This window comes from Xiphias gladius, chromosome 16 (assembly GCF_016859285.1).
Source record: "Xiphias gladius isolate SHS-SW01 ecotype Sanya breed wild chromosome 16, ASM1685928v1, whole genome shotgun sequence".
Lineage (NCBI taxonomy): Eukaryota > Metazoa > Chordata > Actinopteri > Istiophoriformes > Xiphiidae > Xiphias > Xiphias gladius.
In genome coordinates, this window is record NC_053415.1 from 18,914,975 (window position 1) to 18,939,374 (window position 24,400).

The 24,400-nt window shown below is 41.0% G+C and overlaps 3 protein-coding genes across 4 annotated transcripts; 2 read left to right on the forward strand and 1 right to left on the reverse strand.

Annotated features, from left to right (window-relative positions):
* Positions 1 to 1,725: 1,725 nt before the first annotated feature.
* Positions 1,726 to 6,379, forward strand: rnaseh2b (ribonuclease H2, subunit B). 2 transcript variants are annotated; one of them, XM_040147705.1, is made up of 12 exons: positions 1,726 to 1,797; positions 1,964 to 2,204; positions 2,550 to 2,618; positions 3,284 to 3,391; positions 3,976 to 4,052; positions 4,349 to 4,463; positions 4,548 to 4,612; positions 4,801 to 4,906; positions 5,234 to 5,315; positions 5,409 to 5,454; positions 5,750 to 5,827; positions 6,225 to 6,379. In XM_040147705.1, exons 2-12 carry the CDS (start codon positions 2,141 to 2,143, stop codon positions 6,333 to 6,335), a joined length of 921 nt encoding a protein of 306 aa, XP_040003639.1. In that variant the 5' UTR covers positions 1,726 to 1,797; positions 1,964 to 2,140; the 3' UTR covers positions 6,336 to 6,379. The 2 variants fall into 2 exon arrangements, with proteins under 2 accessions (XP_040003639.1, XP_040003638.1); XM_040147704.1 differs by having other exon boundaries at positions 1,734 to 2,204.
* A 1,104-nt stretch (positions 6,380 to 7,483) lies between these two features.
* On the reverse strand, positions 7,484 to 11,007 carry LOC120801906 (uncharacterized protein C13orf42). Its single transcript, XM_040149238.1, has 3 exons — positions 10,591 to 11,007; positions 10,355 to 10,499; positions 7,484 to 8,152 (listed from the first exon to the last, which is right to left on the reverse strand). The coding sequence occupies exons 1-3, from the start codon at positions 11,005 to 11,007 to the stop codon at positions 7,908 to 7,910; spliced, it is 807 nt and encodes a 268-aa protein (XP_040005172.1). The 3' UTR covers positions 7,484 to 7,907.
* Positions 11,008 to 12,906: 1,899 nt separating this feature from the next.
* Positions 12,907 to 14,828, forward strand: LOC120801638 (TLR adapter interacting with SLC15A4 on the lysosome). Its single transcript, XM_040148795.1, has 2 exons — positions 12,907 to 13,039; positions 13,613 to 14,828. The coding sequence occupies exon 2, from the start codon at positions 13,614 to 13,616 to the stop codon at positions 14,553 to 14,555; it is 942 nt and encodes a 313-aa protein (XP_040004729.1). The 5' UTR covers positions 12,907 to 13,039; position 13,613; the 3' UTR covers positions 14,556 to 14,828.
* The last annotated feature ends 9,572 nt before the right edge of the window (positions 14,829 to 24,400 follow it).

A 24,400-nucleotide genomic window follows, 5' to 3' on the forward strand; every position in this document is an offset into this window, starting at 1 on the left:
TTCTATTTATAACCTGCTTCTCTTGGCAGCCTTGACACTTAAAAATGCACCGTGGTGAATATGTATGCTCTTGAGCTCAACTCTTTTCACTCCATAAATCCTGCAGATGGACTATGAAGAGGGTAAAAAATACACCCTGGGTAATACACGGCACACGGCGGTGACATGACAGCTCAGGGCTGAGTCGATACATGTAAGCTGTAACCTGTCACCCTGCATTGGACCACCGCAAATGAGGCCAGAGAGATAGAGAGCACCACGGGCTGTTCAATGAGCTCAGCAGAGTGTGACCAACTGTCTACAGCCTGCTGGCTGCAATACATTCCTACCTCCACAGAGGAGTCTATTGGAATCGTCTCATTTTTTAACAAGAAATAGCAAGCTCAAAAGTCGAGATTCGGGGGGAGAAAGAAAGAACAGACTTGGTTTTGGATGTGTTGAAATTCTCTTTGTTGGATGTATGATTGATGAAGATTGTGGAGTTGGGTTTGGGAGAGGATAGAGGGGGTCTCGGACTCCAGGTCCACAAAGCCACATCAGGGCCTAAATTTAGACTCACTTTGTTCTTGTCTGCATGCTGGTGACAGAGGACTGGGCTCTCTGGGGTTGTCTGTGGTCCACTGTATCAGAAAGCCTGCTGTTGTTCTGCCTGGCAGTCAGAAACGCAGACGTTCCCGCGAGCGGCCCAAAAAGAAAGAAAGCTTTCATGGAATATTCTGTTTAGCTGCACACACTGTTATGTATGATACTCCCGGGACACATAAAACAAGTAATTCAAGGACAATATCTCACCCATGCTCTCTTTGCCACAGACTACAGCAACATAAATCTAACTGATTTTAAGGAGGAGCTGAGACAGTGTTCAGAGGTTTTAGAGCATGTGTTGCTGCAATCTGGGCAAATGGGCCTGCAAGGCAATATTCTTTTAAGTAGAAAAAAAACAAAACAAAACAAAGGAAGACACAAAAGGTATGGCACAAATTATGAAAATGCAGAATGAGGTGACATTGAAAGATGAGAGAACCGGAGAAACATTAAGCCATAAGTCACCCTGTATAGGCTCTAGTTTTCCTCTACAGCATGCTGCTCCCAACAGGGACACTGTATGACGCCGTTTAAATGATCAGTCACCCAGCACACAAATCCCTCCCTTCCTCATTACCAAAACAAGCTAATTAAAAAACTGTTAATGGGCTGTGCTCTGGGTGTCTTTGGAGAGGGAAATCCACAGCTCAAAAAAGGTATATGAACATATCGGAGGGACCCCTTGCACAGTTAAACAAATTGATGACACAGCAACAGACGTCTTATGGGGATGGAAACACACACAAGCGTCCTGCACGTCCCCACTTGAGCATGCACATAAACAGCGCAGGAAGACAAAAAAAACAAAAAACAAAACAAATAACAAAAAAACAAAAAAACAAGTGACTCACTGAAAACCAACTGGGACTCACAGTATCACATCCTGAGAGAGGGAGTGAGAGATGCCCTCCTCTTACTGAAGGACAGATGGATCCCCCAATCTGTTATGTGCCAGTGTGCCAAGGGACAACTGGTCACCAAACATCCTGCACCTGAGAGCAGAGGCCTTTTGGCACTGTGCGGAAACCAAACCATATTTCTGAAATATCAGCTAAATGACTGGGAGGTAAGCTGCGGACGAAACCAAATGTTACCATATACTGTCATTTTAATTACAGTTTTTGGGCGACCTCTAGCGGCCTTACTCAGAACTGCAGGTTGACGACAACACCACGGAATATACCACTGCGGCGTGAACAGGACGAATCAAAAGTCTGCCACGGTGTCTTTTTCGGTTCTTTTTGACCTTTTTTCCGACGGCAGTACATTATTTCGATTTTAAAAATCGTGTTTAGAGTTGTTTTGATAAAAAGATGTTAGAAATTAACTCACAGCGCAATAAGAAATGTAGTGTTTTCTCCCCTTTTTTCCCCCGTAGGAGAAACGCAGGTGGTCACAGAGAGGCGCCTTTTCTGAGCTCGTGTTGTTTGGCGAAAGTAGCGTTCGCTCTCACAAGGCCGGCAGTGTTTTTTAGCCCAGAAGAGATAGATTGAAACTCATAGGAGTAGCAAACCACGTTGGCAGAAACTCATCCCGTTAAAGTGAATTATACAAAATGGCCACTAAAAAGAAGCGAACGGCTAATGTACAAAATGACAGCTGGGTTGTCGTTGCAGCAGGTAGGTTAAACAGTACATCCCGTATGAGCTAACTAAGCTAAGTTGCTACAAACATAAGAAACTTAGCACCGTTATTAGACCTCGATATTTTTTGTCATTACTTACTGAAACTACTGGTGGATGGCTAGCTACTTGTTATGTGAAATAACGCTTTACTACAAAGTCAGATAGTTAGTTAGTTACTACTTAGTTATTCATTAGTGCATAACGTGCTCTTAGTTAGCTTAGTTCTCAGTATGACATGCAGCCATACAGAGATTATTTCCCACAGATTAAACGGTAGTGTTTTGTCAGGGAGCTGGCGAAGAGCTATCATGAGCCTAATTTTTGTTTTGATGTCCACAGACTCGGTCATCGACACACAGAGTCCCGAGAGTGACCCAGCTTTTGTGAGACTAAGGAATCCCTTTACAGGTTTAACTTGTTTGTTGTTATACATTTATATAGGTCTGTTTCCAGAGACCTGAGTGATGCCTTCAGATTTTTTGTTTTGTCCACCCAGCAGCCAAGGGCCTAGATATACTTAGTTTACTCCCATAGAAGATTATGAATAATGATAATTTTCACATTTGAGTAACTGAAATAATTTAGTTAGCCATGTGAGCACTGGTGAAAACCATTAGCAACCGGGCACTTTGGCTTTGAGAGGGAAATACAACCAAGTAACCTGACAGACCTTTTGAAATATTGCTCCCCATAGTTGTTGGGAATGAATTTGCTTCAACACATAAACCGGTATGTGTGCTAAATTAGCAAGATACAACTTCCCCCAGTTTCACGTATATTGCAAAGTAATAATGAAATGAATTGTTGCAGCCCTAACAACGCTGTGTTAATTAAAAACAAAAATAACCACAGAGTTTTAACAATAAGTCAGACTGTAGTAAAAGTCAACATGAGGATGTGTATAACATGGAGAAACAGTCAACATTACATATAAGACAAAGTCAAGTAAACTTGTTAAGTGCCTGCATGTTTGCTTCCAGTTTTCACTGCAGTCTAATTTTGTAGCGTGTACATGCAGATGTGGTAGTGAAAGTTACACAGTTCCTCATTTTTTTTAAAACTTACTCCTGCAGATGCAGCATCTCTGTATATGCTGGGTGGTGGCGATGTACAGCTGTATGAGGTCAAAGTATTTGAAGAAGATTTCCACTCCTGGTTTGTTGGCCAGACTGTACAGAGAGGTTGGTCTCATTAATCATTAAAGTGTAAACTCTGAAGAAATTACAATTACTTCATTTCAAATGCTGCTACAAAGGTGGCTCATACCACCTACAATCCACTCCAGCAGTACTTGTCAGCTGGAAAAACGCTTTTCCACTGAGCACTTATTCCAGCTTTGGGACAAATAACAGAGCTTCAAATAAGTCAAATAATCTGTGCAGAAACCTCAGGTGCATCTGTCATAAAAATGAAAAAAATATTTAACGTGTCCAAACGAACAGTGTCCATATAATAATAACTACATCAAGATAAACAACAAGAAAGAGGAGCTGCTGACACGAATAAAAACTAACCAATAGGTCTGTGATTGACAAACAGGTTTTACATTCTGCAAACTGGTATGCAGTCTAATATGAGCAGTCGGCTTTGTAACAGTGTTTGAAATGTTGATTAAATTATTTCAGAGTTGACGTTGTTTATCATGAAGTTGATGAGATGGAGATGTTGCACTGTTATTCTATAATTTTAACTGGTCCTGGGTCAGAATATGACCATGTGTTAATCCGGTGTCTGTGTTTTTACAGTTGTCTCTTTTGTTGAACAGATGGGAGACTTCTCTTTGTAACACCAATGGATCCTCTCTATCTCATTTTGCCCTATTTGATTAAAGCTGGAAAAGAGGTAAGAAGCAGAAATCTGTTCATATCACATGTGTTGTCCCATGGATGGTTTCATGCTGATCATTGTGGCGTAATGCAGTCTAGTTTAAAGTTAATTTTTTGAACTTCATCCCTAATTTACCTTATATACTCATATTTGTAGATATACAGTTTTGTACAGCAATATTGTGTCCCTAATACAAGCTCAGAAGTATATGAATGACCTTAATTCAGTCTTTTTCATTTTTTAACTTAAATCTCACACATGACAGTCAGGATATCTGTTTTATCTTTTTTTTAATGTTATCTGTTGCTCAGGGGAAGTTCCAGCCTGTGGATCAGGTTGTTATGGATGAGGAACTCCCAGCTTGCTCAAGGCTGCTGAGCTGCACACGTTCCCTGGCCTCCATGCACCAAATTGCTGAGGAAAAAGGTCACGTTTATTTCTTAAGCTGATATCACTCAACTATAAAGTTATTCAAATCTTTTGTTTAAATGCTGTGTTTCATTCTTCCAGAGGTGGGAAGCCGGAAGTTTCATCGATACAGCCAAGAGAAGACAATGAACTGGTTAAAGAAAAAGGTACTCTAAAGTACTAACTAAGCCATTTTATATGAAATCCTTCTATTATCTTTCTAAGCTGCTCCAAAGAAAGTGCAAGACAGTTTAACTGCAATACAATAGACAGGAAAAAAAATGTGTTCATGTGAAAATTGATTCTTGATTTTGCACAGTGGAGTTGGATCATTTAAAAAAAATTCTTGTTATAGGTGGAGAGGACAGTCGTTGCCCTTAAGAAGAGAAACATCTCTGTGGGAGAAGGAGTCAAATCCACAACATATGTCAGAGTGAAGTTAGAGTCAGACTGCCATGAGGGTAAGTCAGTTCATCTTCAGGGCGCTTCAGTGTTTAAGACACTGTCTTACAAGTGTGTGAAATTCCAGCCTCTCTTTTCTATGAATTTTTTTTATGCCTCCTTTCCATTTTTTCAACATTCCCAGCTTGTGTTTTTGCAGTAGATATGATTTTGACCAATAGATGGCAGTACTGACGTGTAGTTTCTGTCCATGGGTTAGTCATAAAACACTGAAACATTTCCCCGCCTTTCAGTTTGACTTTTAAATCACTCAACCTTAAATAAAATAAAATTATAGGTAGTATTATACCGGTAATCACTGTCATTCTCTCATCTTCATGATACAGAGGACTACCTACGCTATGCCCACGGCCTGATATCAGAATACATCAGTGAAGACCTGAGCAAAGCCCTTCTAAAACACTTGCAGTATGTTCAGACATCCAACACTTTGACATCATGATTGTTATATGTGCTAAGGTATGGCCATAATGCCACCGTGCATCTCCTCCTCCTGCACAGGTTACCTGAGCTCACAAGCCCAAAGGAGACAGAGCCTCCTTCCAAGGTACGTCAGTTTCTTACTTAGACATGAGTGAAGTCAGTATAACACATCCTCCATTTTTTGCATGCTGTCGAAACCACGCTGAGCGTTTTCTGTAGTCCTCCACCTCACTCTAACATTGCTGCATTTGCATGATTTTGAGAAGAAAGGATTCACTGCTTGTGTGTTTTTAGCTTTGGTTATAAGGGCTGTTTCCTCTACCGTGTGAGGTCATTACAGCTAGTAGTGTGTGTTTCTGTGGAAAAAAGTGTGGTGCTTTTTTGTCATGAAAAGCATTTCTTACTTCCTCGTTTGGCAGAAGCGGAAACTTTCAGACAAACCGGTGGAGGCCGGAGAGGACTACACCAAATTCAACAGTGCAGACTTTGCGCGGAAAGTGAGTGTATATGGAGCAGTCTGCCTGAAAAGAACAAGCAGTTATTGCAGGAATCGATGACTTTGCTGATAACCTGTTTTGATCACAACAAAATAGCCAAAATGGTCGTTTGTTTGATTTTATCTCTGGAGTTGTTTTTTTGAAGACCTTGAGTGATAGATAGTGTAGTCTGTTGTCTGTTGATCGCTTTCTTTAAGCTTTGTCTTTAAATTATTTCCGTTTATAAGCTTTGATTTTATACACAGGGGTCAGTGGGGCTTACCTCGTGCAATTTTTTTTTTTTTTCCCAGCTTGAACTGAAGTTCATGATATATAATGAATTCCCTGCTGTCTCTGCAAGGTCGTCGAGTTATCATATTAATTTTTTTTTTCTTTCTTTTTTCCCCTCTTATTCCAGCCACCCAAGAAGATGACAGCTGCTCAGAAAACTCTGTCTAAGGTTGACAAAACTGGCATGAAGCCTATGTCGTCCTTCTTCAGCCCCAAGGTCAAAGCAGAAAAGAAATGAATGTTGTATAGTTTCTGGTTTGTACATGACACATTTGTAATAAAGGAAAGAAAACTTATGGGACACATTTTCATTTTAAATAGTTTGAATGAGATGTTGAGATGAGAATGGGAAGGGAAATTGGATAATGGCAAGTCATTTTGCATTATTTATTTTACTAATATATAATAATAGTTACTATATCATAATCTAAAGAATAATATAACATAATAATATAAGACTGAAAGGAGCCACTGTATAATGAGTATTTTTACCTTTAAGCACATTTTGCTGAGGATACTTCTGTACCTTTTGAATTCAGGACTTTCAGTGTTTTTAGACGATGATATTTCTCCTTATACTGAAATCAAGGGTCTGAATTATTCTTCCACCACTGTAGTTTACCAAAATTACACAGATTTTTAAAATCTTGCCCCACTGGTATCTAAAAATTCAGACAGGTCAGGGTTTATTTATATTTTTCAATGTCTTAAGCACTTAAAAAATGTCTTTCAGCCCCATTGTATCAGACACATCAGTTAGAGGTCTCTGAAAACCTGGGCAATTAAAAACCAGAAGTACCAACACTGCTGCAAGCATAAAGGTTGTCAGTATTGGGTTTTAGTTGTTATTTGAATTTACCCTTCATCTTTAAGACCGTTTTTAACTTTAGCAATGAGAATAACCTTGGCTGGTTTTGAACCATTCAGACAGTTCAGCCCTTGGACTCGCTTTGCAAATGTGAACCTCCGCCTTGAATGAAACAGGCATTCATTCAGCACTTATTGCTGCTGAGGAGCCATTGTTGCATTTTACGCTTGGCTTTGTCGTCTGGAAGGATTGTAGTCTCAGCAGGTCCGAACCATAAAAACTGTAGTCAACCTAAATTCTATACCCATCATAATATTGGACATTTCCCTTGTTTCATTAAGTTCAAAACCCACACGTGAAAGAAAGGCTATTAACAGATGGGCCAGAGTATTGTTGAGATGTTGCAAGGAATTGAGGAACTTTTATTTCAGACTGCTGTAAAAATCATCCAAGTTATATTTCCCCTTTAAAGTGGCACCCTATTATCAATCAGATATTGATTGAGATTATTGTTAATATTAATATGCAACTGTCAATGAAATCCTTGAAACAGATGATAAGCCTTTTTCTCTGAACACATTTTGACATGACACAGCAGGAAAGGCATTGGTGTAAATAATACAAATTAACGATTGCCTGATTCCATTTAGCCCTTCAGTTTCAGGGACCTGTTATCGTGTGTGTTGGCTCTATGTAACACTGTCACGGCTCACTGAGACACTCGAATAAAAGAGAGCCATCGTTACCAGTAACACCACTGTTTCTTACTATGACAAGTCAAATCTCTGCCTAGAAAAAGGACCGGGAGGAATTCAATTTATTTCTTTGGTTCTACAGTTTAATTTCATTTGCTTCATTAAATTTATGCTCAAATTCTTTTTAATGTCAGCATTAACTGTCCAGATGGATTTTTTGCAGAGCATAGTGTCTGTCCAGACAAAGTCGGTTGAGCTCTATGTCAGAAGAGTGGCAGTGCTGCTGGTTTCAAATATCTATCGATCTTCACTGCTTTTTAAATTTGGGCTTGAAGCGCAGAGTCTGGAATGCGCTCTCCACCACTTTGGGCAGGTGGATCGGGTTCCTCTGAAGTTGCAGTCTGCTGCTTGTGGACCCGGTCTGGTTTTTCTTCTTTGGGAAGCTTTCATTGGCACAGTTACGAACGGCTTTGTGCTTGGAGTCGTCTGCGACCCGAGGGACCCGCAAGACCCAATTCGAGTGGAGGTCGTGCTCAGCTGAGCTGGAGGCCACTGTGGGAGAGAAGGGCAGAGAGCCAGGACCTGAGCTGAGGCTGAAGGCTGTTACTTCAATAGCTTTCACTCCTGGACCTCAGGACCCATAATTCCTCTGGTTTTCATTCTAACTAAGAAGACAGCACACATATGAGGTTATGGAAATGGTATTCAAAAAAAAAAAAAAGAAAAAAAAATCTGCTGGTCACAAAGAGCAAGGCCGATCTGTAAATGAGAAATCTTACAAATTATGTCTGGCTTTTCCAATCCCTAACCACACTTGACTTTTACCCACCCCATCCAAGTGGTGGAAGAAGAAGAAGGAACTTTTTTTTCCCCCAGCATACATTTTGACACGTGATAGTCGGAAAAGCTCAGGTGTAATTAACAACACTAACAATGGCTGCATTCAACTCAGGTGCGCCAGTTCACTTCTATGGCCTTGGTGCATGCTGGCATACTTGGCACAAACTGAGCCCAAGGGACCATTATGCATTACACCTGCGCTTTTCTTACACCGACACGTCTGGTGTGAAAATACTCTTTACTTAAGTGAAAGTAGTATTTAAGCGACGGTTTGGAAACCGTAGCGGGCAACAGTATCAGTGGTGAAAGGATTTGTGAAGAGTGGCCTCTTTGATACATTGACCTGTAAGCAGCATTTTAATGTAGCTGGTCCAGATGGCGCTACATTCTACTACTATACAGCTACAACCAACAACTAGTAGTACTACTAGCTACATTATATATTTACCCAAATAATATAGCAATGAAAGATATTATTTGAGCTTATATGTTTCACATTTAAAAATTAATTAATACAGCTGACATATAAATGGAATAACTCCAGAAACTCAGAAAATTTCCTCTTCAATTTCAGTGAAGTATAATTGAAGTTTAACAAAACTGTACTTTAGAGGCCCTGCATGCCCACACAGGTGCTTCATCTTATTCCGGTTGATTGGACCTCTGCTCTGGCTGAAGTTTGGTGGCGCTATGATGAAAATTACATGTTGTCATTAAGATCCACATGGAATGATGAAGGTGTAACTTGCCCCCATTCTAACAGGCGCCACAAAACTCAAGGTGAAGTGCCAGAGACACCAGTGAAGCCTCAAGTCCACGCAGTCCTGAGAGGAAGTCTAATCAGGCAAAATAAGGGAAAATGCCCGTGTGGGTGTACCATGGATGTAAAGGGGTCTTGAGTTCCGTATCTGTACCAAGTCACTTTCCAACTCCGACCGCAACCTTTCAAGAACATACTTTACTCAAGTAAAGTTAGAAATACAGGAGTGAAAGAGAAAATACGGTCAGTAGGAAAAGTCTTGCATCTAAAATATTACTTAGATAAAAGTACATTGGTGTTATCAACAAAATATACTTAAAATATCAAAAGTAAACGTACTCAATGCAGAGTGTTCTTTTCAGTGTAGTATATTACTTACTATAATTGATTATAATTATTGATACATTAATTTGTAAGCAGCATTTCAATGTAAACCGGTCGATGTGGGGTGCATTTTTGCTGGCTAGTTTCATCTCTAACAATGCATCACATTTTATGTGTTTATAATCTCAGCGTACTCTAATCTGAGTAGTATAAAGTGGAGATACCCCAGTCCTGTGCTCAAACATTTCATAGGCTCATTGTGGTGAATGAGCACATGAATGAGCACATGTCGTTTTTTTTATGTTTTCTTTTTATTATTACCATTGGACTATTTTTATCAGAGCAGTAACATGTAAGCAGCATTTGAACGTGATACCTGGCCCAGGTGGAGATAACTGTCATTTTTTAAAAATAAGGTTGGGTTGTTTTATGTAAAGCTATACACGTTTACAGTGTAAGATCACCTCATATTTAGTATATCAAATCTGACACTGCCTGGGGAGATCTACTTCTACCAGTGTCTAACTCTAACCTAAACACAACCATTTTCAACGTTATAGCTTTAGTGTCCTGTGCTTTGGTCTCATGGGTCTATAGACTGTTGATCACAAGGCAGTCATCTTTAACCCTGCATCGACTGCGACGAAGAACAGAATGCCCAGACAGGGTGACAAAGACTTAATCTCCGAAAACTAAGTTAGGATTTGAACCCCGGGGAATACTTAGTCCATTCACGATCTAGTCTGACAGTGAGATTTGCAGTGTGGGATGATCATACAAAATCCCGAGATCGTTACAACTACAGGGAAGGTTTTTTTTTTTAAACTCACCTATGAAATCCACGTCTGCGTGTCCATCATCCATGTACGGTTTGCGCAGAGGCTCGTTGTCGCAGCTGGCGATGACCGCGTCAAAGAACTGCAAAGTGTCCTCCTCGTTGGAGACCGGAGGGGCAGAGGGCCTGGCCCTCGATATCTGTGGTTAAGAAAAAAAAAAAAAAAAGGGGAGACCATTTGTCTCTGATATCGCCCGCCACATCCTCTGGGAAGACACGATTGAAGCTTACCGGTTCTTCCTTATTAGGTGGCGGAGGCGCAGGCTTCTTCCTGGAGGACACCGTGGCCTCGGTGTCCTTACCTTTCAAGGCGCTCACACTCTTTGTGTACCGCCGCCTCAAAGCCACAAGCGCTTCCAGGTACTCCAGGCAGTTCTGATTCCGGGAGTAAAGCCACATCCTGTCCTCTCGTCTCTGATAGCAGTGCAAGGTCGACTCGACGCTGACCGTGCTTTTGCTGCGTTTTAAAGTTGAGCCCGCGGCTGCCGGAGTTTTCTCCCCCACCACCAGCATGGAGGTGCTGCGGACCAGCCGGACGGTGCAGGCGCTGTGGTAGTCGCTCTCGGACCGCAGCCCACCACCACCACCATCCCCCGCTCTGTGTCCGTGATGGTTGGGTCGGAACACATTGTTGATTTTCCGGAACATTCCTCTAAATGGAGCCTCTCGGGGTTACAGACTTGCCCTTGGACTCCTTAGTGTCTGTGGGACATCTACCCATAGTCGTGTCTTCAAGATAAGCAAGACCCTTTTTGGGAACAAACGAACAAACAAACGAACAAACGAACAAACGAACAAACAAACAAACAAACGAACAAACGAACGAACGAACAAACGAACAAACGAACAAACAAACAAACGAACAAACGAACAAACAAACAAACAAAAACGCCTCCGAGCCTGGCTGCAGCTGTTCACTGGGACCAGGCGCTGTCCAGGGTGCTGAAATCGCCAACGCCACACGAAGGCAGAAGGCAGACCGGAGACAGTGGTCCACCCCCGACCTCAGCGCGTCCTCGATATCACCGGATGTTGCCGAGCAACGCTGCCGTGGCAACGTGGCCTGTAACTCGAAACCTGTCGCGCCGCCGTTACCGCTCAGCAGCAGTCCCGTGCCGGATAATCCCGACTCGCGGTGGACTCGGTGGACAACGTGGCGACGGCCAGCCGCGCAGGGAAACTGTGGGCCTGGGGCTTCACTGAATCCACCTGTTTGTAAACCACGTGTTAGACAAGACGGGAGATTTTTAATTAAGGAAATAGGACGAACCGCAGTTGAGTCTGTTCCAAGGTTTGGGCCAAACATGGAAACACACCAAAATGAAGATACATGTATCAGTAATATAAGGACCTGTATATTCCTTACTAAACCCATGGAGCTCTGTGATGTTGATTAACATGTCTAGGATTCCTCGCTTTATTAATTATAGAGCACCTTCTGTCTCGTGTTTCGTGTGCTTCTATTGTTGGGCCTCCCTTGTGCAAGTGCAGGAAGTCTAAATGAAAGGGTCTTAACTGAAGCCACTAACAGACAAGTCACTTTCATGGCGGCAAAAATCCCGGCCATAAATACAGTCCGAGAGCTTCCATCATTTTCACCCGACCACTGGAGCTTGTGGTTGAAATATAAATGATTCCAAATGAGTCCGTACCACAGGGGAGCTCAAATCAAGTGAGGGAAAAACACCATTTTAAGGTCTGAGGCAGAGTTACTGGGACAGTTCCACATTTATTTTAACACGCTGAAAGAGTTGCTACGGTTTCAAAGAGGAAATGGTGAGTTATGGTTTGATAACCGAGCGTGCAGTCACACTTCTGCTTTGGGCGGAGAGACAGATAACAGAGGGAGGAAAGAATAAGCTCCAAGCAGCAATTATTTGACTAAAGACCTGCACGATTAACTGTCCTCACAGAGGGACAACTCAGGATTTGTGGTGTGACCGATCAGAAAGCGAAAACAGGAATCAGCACCTGCAGAACTTTCTGTTCACTGATATTTTGATCATATTAAGTACGACTTGCTTTTGCCTTAACCCCAATCCCACACCTGTTTATTTTACAGAGAAACAAAACTGAACTCCCTCTAGTCCCCTCACGCACTACTGGCCTTCATACCAATCACCTAATCTATCTATCTATCTATCTATCTATCTATCTATCTATCTATCTATCTATCTATCTATCTAAACGTCAGTGGGTTTGTTTTCATAGCTTGTTTAACCCCTAAGAATATAACACCTGCCATTTCACTCCTTTTGGCAGGAAGAAAAACTAAATCAGAGATAGTTACATTCTTATGTGAGGCTGTAAAATAGATATAATTTCATTTTACCGGGAAACAGGGCAAGAAAACGTCGTATATATTACATATTAATTGGTAAGATCAAGACGATGTTCGTGTCGTAATAGATTCAAGATTGGCAGCTGCCAAATTAAGTTTGCAGAAATGGAAAGAAAGAGAAAAGAATCTGACATTCCCACTTCCTCCTTGGGTGGAACAAAACAACCTCTCTTCGCACACTACTCCTCATACGGCATGCAGTGTGCACATTTGGTACGCTGCACTCATAAACATTGAAATGAGAAGTATTTTTCTCTGCTTTGATAAAGACTGAAGAAGGACATTTGGTGCCCAAAAACAGCTGATCAGCAGATTGAAAAACACTGACTCCGGTCCAAGGTAGGAAGATGTTTGTTTCAGAGTAATATGATTTATCTTAATGATCTTGAGATAAAGTAACGTGCTATTTTTTAAATCCTCTTTTGGACCTATGTCTTTTTCTGTTCTGGGGGATCAATATGTTGGCCTGCTTATCCACAGAACTCAAGGTGGATCACAAATAGCATCATTTAGAGGGGTCAGTCGTGTAGTCCTGAGTGATCTTGTGCTCGTCACCGAGTTTTATGGTAATTTTATTGTTTCGTTGTTCGTGTTGTTTTATAGGGATATTTTGTGGAGTTTTGTGTATTTATATAGAGGCCCACCCAGAGACAGGCATTGCAAACTAGCTGAGGCTATAAATGATATGGTATGAGATATTGGCCCATGCTGTGTGCCCCTATATGTATGTGTGTGTGTGTACACACACACACACACACACACACACACACACACACACACACACACACACACACACACACACACACACATTAAATAGATCAGTACATCCATAGTGACAGTTGCATCTTATCACATGCTGAATACTGACATGCAATGTGCTCACAGCGTCTGAGTATGTGCTTTTTGTCGTAGCATGCTTTGTGAGGGAAGACTGTTGAGCATGACCTTCGGTGAATTGGAGGAGCTGGATTCCCTCCCTCCTCAGAGGGCTCTCCAGAGTGCTTATGGGTTGCCAAGAGCAGCTGCCGCCCTCATACCAGGCTCCACTAGACACGCTCCACCCGTTCATCGCAGTTCCCCCGAGCAGACAGGTAGCATGGACCACTGGAGTGCTTCAGTGGAGATGTACATTCCTCCCCTGCAGTCCTTGGATCTCCAGAGAGCCCTTCCAGGCAGACAGATCTCTCCAAAGATAGAGATCCCGGATCAGGCGTGCTCAGGTGGCGATGCCCCTTTCTTGGTTCCCTCCTTCTGTCAGAGCATCTGCCAAAACTACAGCGACCTCCATATTGGAGGAGACCAGGTGCTGCCTATCTCAGCTAATGAAGGCGAGCTGAGGCTCTGTGCTGACGCCCAGCCTGCTGGCCCCTTTCTTCAGTCCTGTGATGTCCCCCCAGCTGTGGAGGATTCTCTCCCAGGACAGACATCTCAGGGTGGGCTTCTGCATCAGCTGAGGGGAGCTTCTAATCGTTGGAGAACGGGGAGTGGCCGTGATCGGAGCTTTTTATTCCAGGGGCGAGAGGGGCCATTCTCCAACTCCCTCCTAAATCACTACCTGGAGGAGAAGCTCTTGGATCTCTACCAGCAATATATGATGGAAAACATGGCGAGAGAAGATTCTGACCCAGGCCCCATTTGCCCTCTGCTGGGGTCAGAGTTGGTCCTGACCAGCCTGGACCAGATCACTTTGAGGCTGAGCCGGGAAGGGAACCTGGAGGCCGGCCTGGCCAAGGACATGGTCCTGAGCTGCCTGCTGCGCGTAGCTGGTGACATGCAGTCGAGTGAGATCAGCACTCCCTTATTGCAGATTTCAAATGAGGCATCCAGGGAACAGCTCACAGAGAATAAGGAGTAACTCCAGTGTCAAGAAATACACTCATCTGGTTCTCCCTTTCATTTTAGACACCAACACCAAAAAATAAGAGCAAACTGATGACTCCATTTATTTTATATTTTTCTTTTATTTGCTGTTGAGAGGATGTTGAAAACATTTTTTGTATATGATTAAAAATTACCAGGAGAATGTGCTATATTTTTGTATCATGATTCAATATGCAGTCATACAATTGGCATGTGTGTATGTGTTGTGCTGTTGGGCATTTTTAAAAATTTTCTAAAGGACAATAAAGACAGGAACTGAAAGTTGAAACTGATCTTTCTTGTGTTTCTCAAGTAACATTTGCTTCTAACAGAACACACCATCCACAACAAGTCCTACTGTAGTATTGTGGATGAAATCTTTGAAAAATCATTAACACACACATTTATACATAATGTATGATTATCATTTCTTCATCTGCTATAAAGGTCTCTTTGTGGTCAGGTGCAGTAGAACGTGGTGTCCCTGTCATTTAGGTGACTGATTCAAAATAATATAAAAGATAGTTTGTTTCAACAGAATAAACCCATGCTGCAAGTTTAGTCTCCCTCCTATCAAAGACGTGTTTTGCTTATCGTTACTTCGCTCGGATTTTTGAACTTCACGGTGTTGATTGATGGATGTGCAGAGTTTGACACTAGAAGGCCGTTTTCGCATTCATCTCTTCTCTGTGCTCACCCTAAAGATGAATTTGAGACGCGTACATATGCGCATGCTTTTGAGGTATTATGGTCCAGTATTCAGCTTACACGAGATTTACGTGAGAGTTTTCAGTGAAGTAGGAGACATCTTGCATCCAGCAGTTAAACTTTTAGATTTTTAAATGAAGAAGATGTAATTTGGGGATTTTTTTAACCAAGAAATTGAACTTGTTTTGTGGAACAACCATATCAGACACAAATGATTGACCAAAGCAGAGTATTTTTTATAAAAAGTACATTACAAAGCCCAATGCAATGAATTGATCTTCTGCATTTATACAGATAGTATATAATGCCACTATTAAATCAGTTAAATACACACATACACTCATGTATTTTTATTCCCATGCTCCCCTGCAAATGATGGTCATTAATGACTGCAGTTTAACAAGCAGTCACAAGGGGGAAGCATTATCACCTTACTTATTAACCTTGATGACTTGGACACACACCTTCTGCTCCTCTCTTTTCCTTCATTCCCCCTTCTCCTCACTGTCTGTCCGTCCAGCTAATGCTTGCTATCACCGGTGTCCTGCCGCTCCCAATCTATGATGTCATTAGGACTGGGCTGTAAATCTGTCGCCCGCAGGCAGTCGGGCACTGACACCAAATTTTACACGGTGTTTGTGATACTGTTTCCTCTACTTTGTAAACAAAATACAAACTGAAGATAAGGGTATCTACACTGCGTGATTTATCCGGAGAGACTATTGCACAAGCACAATTGAGACACTCAGCAAGGCTGTAAATCAGTGGATTTGCACATTAAAAGTGACGTGTTATTTTTCCACATTTCCCTCTATTTAAAGTGCTTTGAAAGACCCGCGACTCCATTCCAGCTCAATGCAGCCGTGGCCTTCTGAGTCAGTGTTTGATCAGCTTCCTTGTTTCCTGTCCAAACAGAGAGCCACAGGAGGAAACCGTGTTTACTGAGCTGAGCACTGAGTCGGAGCCCTGTGAAGTCTCAAGGCCACAGAGACACATGTTTGGTATTTCTGCCCCTATCCGGATTGAACATTCCAGGTACACGTTAAAGGAACCGAGTCCTTAAAGACCTAAACAAAAACACACTCACATAGAAACATCATTCTCCCAGTGCCAGGCCCGGCAGTGTGAGCGTGTTCAAACAAACTGTTTTCCACAGACCTTGGAAAAATAAAAAACAGACCTCTTCTTCCAGCAGAGGTTAAGAATTGTTTGAAGGGATGAAGGTAAGGCTACATGCTGCAGTCACTTACTTACATACACAAACCTTCAACTTCACTATATTACACATATTATGCAAATAATTCAACTTTCCTTGTCATCAGAGCAACAAATATTTTACTGTGTTTTACTTATTTGGGTGCAAATACAATATAGATAGAAAGGCAAATATGATTTTTAAATTCAATTAGTAGTAGTTTTTTCTAAGAAAAAGTCTGAGACTAAAGTCAAAGGCGGAAGGAGAAGCCATGAAATAAGAGCAGGGACCGAATTGAAGCGGCAGTGATTTAAAATAAAAATGGCCAAAACACACTTCTCTCATGGTCTACCAATGAAACTAAGAGGGAGGGTGAAGTGTTTGAGTGTCTTTCAGAGGTTCATAAAGTAATTTCCTTGTCACAAAGAGCTTTTAACATGTAGGGCGGTAGAGGCAAGGCCACAAGATTTCATATCAAAGCCAAGGTCCTAGATACTCTCACTATTGTGGCTTTAATGCTCTGTAGCACTCTGTGGCTTGCCTTTTTTAAATGTAGCCTTGTTAATTGGAACAGTCCTATACTGTTTACTTATGTATATTTTTTCCATTGTGACTGTGTGATTTAAAAACCCCTATCAGAATTTGTCAAGGCCTATTGATAGTCAAGATCCTTTGAGCTCTTTACAGGCTTAGACATGGATACACACGAACACAAACATACACACATTTCCAATCTTAATTTTAACTCATGAACTCCTTTGCCCATTAAGACTTCAATGTATAGCTTCATATATTCGATAAATGCAATGGCCATACACACTCACACCACACAGGTTGAGGATTTTCAGACTACAGCTGGTGTATCAAGGCCCTTCATTCAATTAACATTTGTTCAGAAGCTGAGCTCTTACTGCAAATTTCTTGGACAGCCTTGAGGGAAAGGTTTCTTTTTTTTTTCTTTCTTTTTTTTTCCAGATTACATCTACTGAAATGACCTAATGTCCAAGATGCATCATGCTGGAACATTTAATGACAGCCCTGCTCTGAATCTGGGCTGATTGACACTGAGACACGTAGGTGGTGGAACGGGAGAACACACATTTCCCGGTCAGTTAGCCACTCAAGGTTGCAGGGAGCCTGCAGCGGAGCAGGTGACCTTGGCTAAGCTAGAGCAGACTGAGAAAGACCTTGAGAGACAGCGGGACAGCAGAATCTGGTGCACAAAGAGCTAGGAAACATAATGTGGCCATGCATGACTATATATAAAGCAACTGACTGGAAAATAACTGATTTTTATTCACTCACATGTTTATTCTTCTTTACCAGAGAGTTTATACTGGATTCTGGTGGTCTTAACACTACTTTGATTTGTGGATCACCGAAATTTTACCTTGTTGCCCATATGAGTTTGCAAAAAGTGGTCATTTTTTTTAGAAATTGTGTGATATTTCTGGATTAAATTGTTGAAGTTCTACTTTTCGAAGCAATGCTAAGTTCTCATGGTGTTCTTGTTTGTAAGGACAAATGGAGTATGATTATTATCACTGGAGTTTGTGACAGGCTTGATCTTTTATCCCGTGTTATGTCTCTAGTTTTTATCTGCTCCATTGTATACTATAAATCAGCAACTACCGTCATATGGTCGTTAACAGACCTTTATGAACGAATCAGACTTAATCTGTATTTTCTGTGGAGGCTAAATGTTTTTGGAAGAAAGTTGAGGTTGTTATTTTACAAATCCATTTACATTTACATTTATTCATTTGGCAGATGCTTTTGTTCAATATGACAAACAATGAGGTCCAATCGGAGCCACAGGAATCAGTCCTGACCTTCTTAGCAATTTGTTGGTATGAGAGTATAAATGTGCAAAACAGGAATCAACTGGGCATCATCAAGATGGCATGTAAAATCTGGGGAGAGCATAAGCCTCCTTTTTTATCCGGCAGGTCCCATCGAAAGCTAAATCCATCATTTCAAAGCTGCACCTTCATCTCTTTAAGGAATTTGATATCCTCCCTTCTGGTCAGAGATACAGGTTTCTGAAATGAGGTCAAACAGCTCGAAGTTTTCTTTTATCCAATCTGCAATCAACACATTATCTTATCGTATACCTATTCTTATTGTTGCAGTTTTTCTTATTTATTCATTCTTCACTTTGTGTATCCTACCGTCACTTTTAATGTTTCAGTTGTCTTACTGTGTTCTTTGTTTATTTTCTGTGATGCTGTGCCGCAGAAAGATTTTTTGCTTGCGGAATGTTAAACATCTGAACTGAATTGAACTGAACCTCACATTGCCTCAAAGTTCAGGCGCTTTGAGCTCAAGTGCACAATTTTTACACACCCTTAAAAATTCTGCCTTTCAAACACTGTCTTTTACTTCCTCATATAAAAGCTGTTCAAAAATTAATAAATGTTCTGGTACCTTGTACCTCCACAGAAAGTTCAACGTTAATGGGTTTGAATAAAATGCAAAATACATACAGGAGCTCTCCTTTTGATTCCAATGTTAAGCAGATGTTTAAAATAAAAATAAAAAGTTTATGTGCACTACTACACTGCAAGTTAGAAACAATAGCTCTCTCGCATGTACGTGAAGTTGTATTACATTGAAATACTGTATGAAAAGAGGCACATAAAAAAGAAGTTAGGGTTTGAATTTCCAAAGCTTTTAGTGAAATTTAATCCTTGATTGCTTTATACAAAAAGGAACTGAAGAGGTGCAGAAGCTAAAGAGCTGCCATTGTGAGTGTTTACCTATTGCCGACAGGGCCGGATTAAACAGTCTTGGGGCCTCAGGGCAAAAATGAGAAGTGAGCCCCTGATGGCGTCCCATTTCAAATGTAGTAATTAGTACACTAATTACATTAAATACAACCTTTATACATTTAGTTTGTGGCAATTGTACTGCGTATACATTTAATTATGAATATGCAACATATAAGGACAATATATACTGAAATATTACAGGCTTTAGAAGTAGATTTTAAATTGGAGCCCCTCTACAAAACACTAGACTTTATAGTGTCACTTTAAGGCCCCTTTCAATTCTGTTTATACTGTTTTTCAGTGTCAAACAAATTTGCAGTTAATGAAATATCACATAATAATTGCCAAACAATCAATCTTGAGCCTTTGGGTCCCCTGAGAGTCTGGGGCAGTTGCCTGCCATGTAATCCAGCCTTTACTGCTGGGAATCAGTTTAAGAAGTTTTAGAGTTTTTGAGAATTTTGTCGGAAAATCTTGTCAATGTATAGGATGTTCTTTCCTGTTACAGTCTAACTGGACTGATCCAAATAAACTCATGAATTTTTAGTTGAAAGTCTTGAAAATCTAGTGAGTATAGACACATATATAAGACGCATAGTGCCTGTCAAATTAGCTAAGCTGAAGTGTGCCTCCTATAAACAGGAAGTTCAACAAACTCAAGTGGCATTTAGTGGAGTCCTTGGCCTTGGAAAAAAGCAAACATGTATATAAAACAACACCCTGAAAAGGGAGGAAAATTATGTGGTTACAAATAGATTGTAAAGAGGAGGCAGAATGGTGTCCTAAAGCTATTTATCCAGTTAAGCAAGGCCAATGGACGAACTTGAAAAGGTAGAAATGAAGAAATCGTAATAGGAAAGAACCTCTTGTTATAAAATAATCTAGAATTAGATTAATAAGGCTGACATGTGACATGCATCAAAACCTCTGTCAGTTGTCATAGGTAAAGACCCTGCAATGCTTTGTGTAGACAAGCCATGCTTACAACATATCTTGTCAGGAAGGGTCTGTCCACCGAGATATGGCCCTTTCATCAGTAAGTAGTTGGTGTTAACCTAAATCTCACCTGTTATAGACCTGTGGTCCAATACGCCATAGTGTGTTTTATATATGCAGCTCACTATGCAAAGCAGTGACAGGAAATTCAACACAGGACATCTGAAAATAAATCAGATGCATACTGAAATAGCAGATGAGGCTGGGATACAACCCGTGCATGAGAAGCTCTATATGATGGTGTCACATGGGGGTGTAAGTGTGTAGTCATGGTTGGTCTAGTGATGCAACCAGTGGTGCCGGCATCAAACCAGTGTCCACCCTCATGTTGTGATAATGGAAACAAACTGACTTCTTAACTAGTAGGTGAGCTGTTCAAGCCAGTGCAGTTGAGGATATTGGATAGTTAGCATCTACAAGTGGTAAGTTAGATTTTTATGCTTGTCGTGCTGGCTTCACTAGATAACCCAGCCAGCATGCACCAAACCTGACAACCATTGGAAATCTAGAATCATCCATTGTTCAACATGGGAAAACCTTTGGTGGTTGCTGAAAGTTATGGAAGCATGCAAGCAATCTGTCCAGCTTTATGCATGATTTTCTGCTTAAAGTATAGTCGCAATCTTGCTCACATGTCGATCAAAGTTACAAAGATAGTACTGATAAACATGAGCACTCTCGGAAATTGCATCTAACAAACATTGGTAAACAGGATGGTAATGGATTAACCACACTGCTGCCTTCTGCCCTACGTTTCCACGTTAACTGACAACTTCCTGTCTAACAAGAGGGAGAACTAAAAGACTGCTATATCTTGACTTCCGGGAGGTGTCAGTGATGTTTCCTGACATAAATACAGTCCAGAACAACAATGTCGGACAGTTCTGAAACTGTTTCAGTGAAACAGTTCAGTGAAACAGTTTCTTTATATACAGTTAGTTTTGGCTTATGCCTCCAACTGTCAGACAGAAACTCATATGACAAATGGTCTGCCTGTGCAAATTGATGACACCCTTTCCGGGTGTAATAAATACCTCACAGTTAATCACGTTTGCATCGAAATTTAAGTTTGATGTGCAGTTTCACTTAAAAAATTGAAATAAAGTGATTTGTTCAGTACAGAACAAATCACTATCATAAATCAATGGTCTAAAGATAAGTCTGGTGATATTCGATATATTCGATATTTTTCTTATTACCGACAAATCTTGTTAAAAGATCAAGGCCAAAGCTGGATGTATCTGATTACGCCGTGCCTTAGACCTCCGTTTTTGACATCCTTAGACTATTACAAACACGTCTGTTGTTCCACACCATTGAACATGCTGACATTACGATGAACATGGGCATTGTAGTTTATTTTGAGTCAGTCTCAAAGGCGCCATCCTTCTGCCATAAACACCAAATCAGCAGCTGACAGTAGTCCCTGATAAATACACTGTTTACCCCTGTTTGAGTGAGGAAACTACTGTATATATTCATGGCCTGTTTTTAAAGATTTATGTCTTCAGTAGGGACAAATGGGCTTGGGGCTGAGAGCCACAGACAGAGTAAAGAGGTCAAAAAGTACTTAGAGATGGACTAATTCATTGTTCGTTTCAGTCTTTTCATGGGATTTGTTAACAATAAGCAATATATAAACTATCATCAGCCTTAAAGGTGCTATTTGTAAGTTTTCTCTGCTGCCGAATGTGCTTTCTTGCTGGGAGCGGGTGGTGGTGATGGTCAGAGACCAAGAGCTTCAGTCATCATTTAGTTTACAATACAAGGGGTTATAATGCGTCCTCTGAGCAGTGCTGCTTCTTCAGGGCAGACTGGGCGCTACGGTGACTCGCTATCAGAAAGTGACGAGTCGGGTTGGCTGGGACGGGGCTAGCTTGTTAGCGTGCTAACTCCAGTAGAAGAAAATGAGGGATAGAAATAGAAAACAAAATATGAGTCAATATTTGTGTTGTTTTCCAATGTTGGAGTAACGTTTCTTCCAGACTAGTAAGTAAACAGCTGTTATTGCTAAATTTTTACTAGCGCTACATATGCAACATATGTAGCGCTAGTAAAAATTTTGATATAGCACCTTTAACCCTTTGACCATCTCATTCATACACAGTAGTAATAGATACTTTCCCCCTCTTCTCTCAAATACTATTTATCCAAAACACTTTAAATGAAGGTGTAGCTTGTAGAATGTTCACCACCCTCTGACAGGTGGTGGAGTAGGCGCCCTGTATGAAGCTGTACAAAATAACCAAGATGATGAAGAGTAATTTCACAGCGCTTCATAAAAGAAGAAAGGTGAATACTTTAAGGTTGGCATATTAAAATATAGAAAGCATTGCATTTTTAAGGCAATGCGGATCTTAAAGTTGTAAGTCTCAAATGAAGAATACCTTACCGACGAATCTATTGTAAATTTTGAGAATGAGAATGAGCCGTTCATCTTGCAGCATTTTATCACTCAACGAAAAAAGAGACCGGTCAAACTCCTTAATATCCTTTAGTTTTATTCTTAATGTCCGTTTCACCAACCAATGTATTTCCCTGTTTTCCACTCACCCTTCACCCTAACCTTCTTCTTGGCATGCCAACATTGTTATTTGTGTCGTAGTTTACCTCCTTATGCAAACATGATCCTGTCCTCGATATGCCGTAAGGTAAAATATTCATACTGTAGTCACTGTGAGACCAATAAAGAATGAGATAGGAGGGACATAAATTATTTCTCCTTAGCTTCAGCATTTCATATTTCACTCAGCAGCCTAACCACATATCTCACATGTGGTGTCAGTAATGGCTATACATATGAAAAAGGAACATTTACGTCATTGAATGACATGTATTTGGATAAGATTAACAGATCAGCAAGGATAAGCAAAGATAGAAGGTAAGGACAAGCAAGGAAAAGAGAGATGAGGGCACATAAATATGGGATATGCATATAGGAGTTAGGTGAGACAATCTGAATTTTAATCGCTGTTTGGTCTAAATGTATTTTTACAATGCTGCTGTCGAATAAATGCTTTGTGACTTACTGTGACAATACAGACAGAGTGAAATAACAGGAATGAAGATGTGTACAGCCAAAATGAAGATGGTTTCAAGTAGTTAGGAGACTGATTGAACTGAACCCATCAGTGTGGCACCGGGTAGCTATTGTGCTGTACGAATACAGTAGCACATGCACCCTTGAGGGTTTGACCTTGGCAGCCTCTCCTTCTTCTCCTCCCTCCACCCTACCCGTTAACCCCCCCCACCCCACCCACCCAACACCCCAGGGTCCCACTCAACCTTGTCTAATTAGTTCATGTCCCAAACACAATTTATCCACAACAAGGACATTACAACTGCAGTGTCCCGGCTCTGCACAGCCCCTCGCTCACTCCCTCGTGTTATCGGCATTCTGTTCTGTTTATCTGTATTTGTGCATGCATGGGTACGATAAGGGTAATAATGGGTTATCTTTAATCCTATAAATCTGACTTTGTGTGCATCTGTTTTGTGCTTTTTGGTATATATCATTTAAAGCTAATAATCAATATTTTTTATATTAACATTGGATCTAAAAAACTATTTGATGTGAATGGTCAAGGCTCATTGTGATGAACCCACAGAGAATTTTCTGCTAAAGAACTGCAGAGTTTTTAACTGTTTAACTGTTTTTTTGGTTCAGTCTTACTGGTTTCATCAGCCTAATTTCCAGCTGCAGCAGTCAACTGTTTCCAAGCCCTAAACAGCCACTGTAGTTCATTACTGAGTTACCAGCTGGTGAACATATTGGAGCTTTTAGCAACTAAAGAACCACATATTTCCCTTGGGAGATCAAAACAGAGCTAAAGGGAGAGTGAACATTGGACTTAGACTCATCAGGTGGCCAGAAATGCAACTCAAATGAAAGGCTAATGTTGCTCTGTATTTGCTGCATGTGTGTGCCGTATCATCTTAAGGGTGAGCGTCTGTCAGTGTTGTGTTTTGGCTGCCTGCAAGTGGCCACAGCATTGGTTTATGCAGACTTTATGTTACTTTTGAGACTGTCCTCCTCTAGAAAACGACCCCATAGGTCGTCTGTGCAAACAGCTCATTACGACCCATTGTTACGTTTTCAAAAAATGTCAAACTGAATAAAGAACTTCCTGAAGCAGCAGCGATGCTTGGAGCGCTGTCATCAGTCGTATG